The sequence below is a fragment of the Penaeus vannamei genome, chromosome 26 (assembly GCF_042767895.1).
Source record: "Penaeus vannamei isolate JL-2024 chromosome 26, ASM4276789v1, whole genome shotgun sequence".
Classification (NCBI taxonomy): domain Eukaryota; kingdom Metazoa; phylum Arthropoda; class Malacostraca; order Decapoda; family Penaeidae; genus Penaeus; species Penaeus vannamei.
Window position 1 is genome coordinate 28,334,515 of NC_091574.1, and position 5,000 is coordinate 28,339,514.

At 41.8% G+C, this 5,000-nt stretch overlaps 1 protein-coding gene across 1 annotated transcript in view; it reads right to left on the reverse strand.

The window, feature by feature from the left end:
• Positions 1-731: 731 nt before the first annotated feature.
• Positions 732-5,000, reverse strand: part of LOC113802536 (heart- and neural crest derivatives-expressed protein 1) — an 11,727-nt gene continuing 7,458 nt past the window's right edge. The window contains exon 2 of the mRNA XM_027353145.2: positions 732-2,517. Coding sequence (XP_027208946.2) covers positions 2,314-2,517 — 204 coding nt within the window. The 3' untranslated portion in view covers positions 732-2,313. The remainder of the gene's footprint in view (positions 2,518-5,000) is intronic.

Below are 5,000 nucleotides of genomic sequence, written 5' to 3' on the forward strand. Positions count from 1 at the left end.
TAATAATAATAATAATAATAATAATAATAATAATAATAATAATGATAATAATAATAATAACAATAACAATACATTGATACATTAATGCCATGATAATAACCTTCTGAAACAACACCAAAAGTGACAGTCATTATCTTACATATAAACAGATAATTACCGCGATACCTGTATTTCTTCAAGATACATTAGCTACATTTTAAAAAAATCATCATAAATAATCATTAAAAAAAAAACATAACGATCTTAACAGTTGACAATTATCATCACAAAGATCACAAGATTAACAAAACTATTTTTTTCCACCGTTAACAAAGCATACCATAGTGATGAAGTGTGATGAACCCATTCCCTCATCACTACACGTAACAAAAGCTTGCACCTCGACTCATATACATATCCGGGCATCACTCGAACGAAGCTTACACTAAGATTACATGACAATCACAATCTTCATCTCACGGCATTTGGCACCTCCGACCTACGGCAGGAACAGGCAGCTTATATACAGACCGGGAAGCGGCGTCGTTGAACAGACCCCCAGGAGACACAGGGGAGGTGATGTCATTTGTGATTTGTTGATAAAAAGGAAATGTTTGTTTGTTTTTTAAGTACATGTTGCATGTGTCTGTGTGATCAAATAGTGAAGATAGTTTTTTTTTTTTTTGTCAATATATTTTGGAAAACTAGTGTTACTATTTATCCCGGATTTCTGTGATATGTATTGTAGACGCGTGCTCGTGTGTGTGTGTGTGTGTGTGTGTGTGTGTGTGTGTGTGTGTGTGTGTGTGTGTGTGTGTGTGTGTGTGTGTGTGTGTGTGTGTGTGTGTGTGTGTGTGTGTGTGTGTGCGTGTGTGTGTGTGTGTTATCACTACCTCTAAAAGAACATTTCTGAAAAATCGAGGCAGCACAACCACTCCTAAACCTCGAAATGGATCACTTCATTCTTTTAAAAACCCTGGAGAGGCCTTTCTTCGCCGCCGCTCCCGTAAAACTTGATCCCTCAATCACTGGGAACTTTATATATATATTTATATATATGTATATCTGAGACAAAAAAGAATCAACTAAAAAGTTAAAACTATGAAAGACGAGCTAGACTATATTATGAGTTAGTGTGGGAGGTACAGCCGGCCAGGACTCCGGGCTCCGTGAATGCTCGTCCAGGAATTCTTCTGAATAGTTCGAGCTCAAACCACTTCATGTTTGTATCACTGGACAGTTATAATACAAATCGTAAATATATTTCCAATTATATCATAAACTACCATTACTATGATCATTAATGTAAGACTAATCACATGACAGAATGAAATCTGTATATGATGTTACGTATATAAGGATACTGGTATACAAATTTGTAAACAAATGATATTTTTCACATAGTTAATTTCAAGAAATATACATTTTCTTCAGTTTAGCGGAAAACGAAAATAACATACAAAGGAGACCATCTCCCACAAAACACACTTTGCTCCTAAATCACAAAATAACGTTTCTTTTTCGGAACACAATCAGTCATAAATCTATCGATTCTCGAGTAGCTCTGCTGTCCTGGACACAACATATACCTTCCATGGCCTTACACTAAACGTTTCTCAATTTATATTTTTGGTTACAGGAAGCAGCCAAAGACGAACCAAGTAGGAAAAAACAACTGGTACATCAAGACTACATATATTTACAAAGGAATGAAACGAGCCAGGAATTTAGCTGTAGGATTTTTTTCTCTCTTTCTCTCTGAATTCATATTCACAGATTTTTTTAAAGTAGGGAAAATCCAGCGACTGCCGAAATATAAGCATCTCATGTTATGTAATCTCTTTGGTTAAATACTGTCAAATCAAAATGTAAACAGACTGGAAAAAAACGTGCATCTAAAACTTTCAAAAGAAACTCAAACGTTTCTCTCCAAACGTTCCTGGTTCGTTTCGCTTGTGTAAAAGATCCTTCTCACGATGTTCACTGATGGCGAAGAAAAACGTGACAGACGAAGAAGACTCTAACGTGAGGAGAATGAGAAAGAATAAGAGAGAAGTAGAAAAGCATGAGATAAAACAGACAGAGAGAGAGGAAGAAAGATTAGAATGAAACGGAAGTTAGAAGCGGAACATACGGCAAGGACGCGCCAGACGAACAGCGACACAATAGCCTTTTACAACCCGAGCCCGGAGGACCTTCGCGACGCGCGGCCAAGGCTCCTGAAGAGTTCCCGAACGCCTCCTCACTCTGCCTCGGGGCTTCACCGGAGGCTTCACCAGGCTCCGCCGGGGATTCCCAACGGGTATCCGCCGCAGGAGTCCGCCCGACGCCCCTCTAGTGCTTGAGCTCCTGCGCCCACACGGTCTCCGGCCAGCCCGTCCTGCCTTTCCGCCTCTCGAGCGCCCCTCCCTCGGGCGGCGACGTGGTGGACGACGAGGGCGAGACGGAGGCGGCGCCGCTGGGCGAGGTGGCAGAGGCGACGCTACCCTGGGCGGCCCCCGTGGGCGTGGTGGGCTCCGTCTCCATGTCGCTCTCGTCCTGCGGGGGAAAGAGGAAGGAGTGAGGGTCAGTCGGCTCTCTTGTTGGCGACGGTCCCTTGGGCTCGAGGGCGTCGCCGCATCTCTGGGAGAGTGATGAAGGGATAAAAAAAGGAAAATAAAAATCTGAAATGCTTGAGAATAAAAGAAGGCAAATAAAAATCTGAAATACTTGAGAATAAAAGAAAGGCAAATAAAAATCTGAAATGCTTGATTTATAATAAAAGAAAGGCAAATAAAAATCTGAAACGCTTGAGAATAAAAGAAGGAAAATAAAAATCTGAAATGTTTCCGCAACCGGAGAACCAACTCTAGAGAAGCTACAATCAATTCGTCTCTTTTATCATCACTATTAGCATGGCGATATTCCGACCGTACAGACCACAGTACCCAACCAAGACCCGCAAAATACCAAGCTGATTTCCCGTCACCATAACAAACCAAACCTCAAAGGGACAGGGGGGAAAAAAACAAAGAAATAAAAACACCAAAACAAAATAAAACCAGCACACGATAACAAAGCACCGAAAGCCAAGTCAAGCACGAAGTCAACAAACGCAGCAAAGATTCGCTGATAGATAATAAAAATAGACAGTACAACAGCCGCCTCAAAGGGACATCGCAACTCGGCCGGATCAGCGAACGAGAAACAGAGAGAGAGAGAGAGGAGAGAGAAGAGAAACAGAGAGAGAGAGAGAGAGAAAGAGAGATAGGAGAGAGGGAGAGGAAGGGAGATAGGGAGAGAGGATAGAGAAAGAGAAAGAGACTAAGAGAGAGGAGAGAGAGAGAGAGAAATTACGGAAGAAGGGAAGGAAAGAGAGAGAGGGAAGGACTAAAAAATGAAAAATAAAAAAACGGAGAAAGCGCCCATCGCGTCTCGCTATCCGGAACGCAAACATACAAGACGATGAAGATAAAAAAAGAAAGAAAAGAAAAAGAATTTACACAAGACGAAGGACGAAAAGGAAAGAAGAAAGAAAAGGAACGAAAACACACAAAACGATGAAGACAAAAAAGAAAAAGAAAGAGAATACGTTACCCAAGACGAAGACGAAAAGGAGAAATTAAAGAAAAAGAATACGTTACACAAGACGAAGACGAAGAGGAAAGAAGAAAGAAAAGGAACATAAAGAAACAAGACGATGAAAATAAAGAAAAAGAAAAGAAAAATAAAGATAACTTACACAAGACGTAGAAATGAAGGAAAAAAGAAAAGAAAAGATAATAACGCAAGAGGATGTATATAAAAAAAAGAAAAAGGAAGACAAGTTGCACAAGACGAAGATGAGAGAAAAGATGAAACAAAAAAAAAGAAGAGAAAGAAAGAAAGAACAAAAAAGAAAATCATGTAAGAAAGAGAGAAATAACAAACGAAAGAAGAGAAAGAAAGAACAAAAAAGAAAAGCAAGAAAGAAAGAAATAACAAACGAAAGAAGAGAAAGAAAGAACAAAAAAAAATTAAAGAAAGAAAGAACAAACGAAAGAAGAGAAAGAAAGAACAAAAAAGAAAAGCAAGTAAGAAAGAAAGAAATAACAAACGAAAGAAGAGAAAGAAAGAACAAAAAAGAAAGAAAGAAAGAACAAACGAAAGAAGAGAAAGAAAGAACAAAAAAAAGAACAAAAATCACAAATCGTCCAGCCACAAAGAACAAAAAAAAAAAATACAGATAACAAGAACATGAAACAAAACAATAACCAAACAAGAATCAATAACACAAATAGCATAGATAACCAAACATGAAACAAAACAATAACAGAAATAAAAAATAGTAATAAAAATAAAATTCTCCTTACTGATTCGACCAAGATGGCTGAACGACTTTAATCTCTCCGATCGCAACCATCAGCGCAGGAGATCGGGCGTTGAGGGTGGGAGAGGAGGGAGGGATAAAGAGGAGAGGAGGGAGGGACGAGGAAGGAGGGGAAGAGGGACGAGGAGGAGAGAAGAGAGGGGTGAGGAGGAGAAGACAAGGGGGAAAGGGGCGAGGGGGAGAGGAGGGAGGGACGAGAGGGAGGGATAAAGAGGAGAGGAGGGAGGGATGAGGAGGAGATGGATGAAGGGGAGAAGGGGGAGGGATAAGGAGGAGAGGGACGAGGAGAGAGAAGGGAGGGGCGAAGGGGAGAGGGGGAAGGGATGAGGTGGGAGGGACGAAGGGGAGAGGGGGGAGGGATGAGGAGGGAGGGACGAAGGGGAGAGGGGGGAGGGATGAGGAGGAGAGGGATGAAGAGGGAGAGGAAGAAGGGACGAGGGACATGGGGGAGAGGAGGGAGGGATGAGGGATGGGGGGCGAAGAGGGAGAGAGGAAAGAGGGACGAGGAGGGAGAGACAAGGGGGGGGGGGGGACGAGGGACGACGGAGAGGGGGGAAGAGGAGAGGGACGAAGAGAAGAGGAGGTAGAGACGAGGGGAAAGGAAAAGTAAAGAGAGAAGAAGGGAAAGAAAAGAGGGGAGAGAGACGTTCAGAGCTTAGAAGGAGAGGCGAGG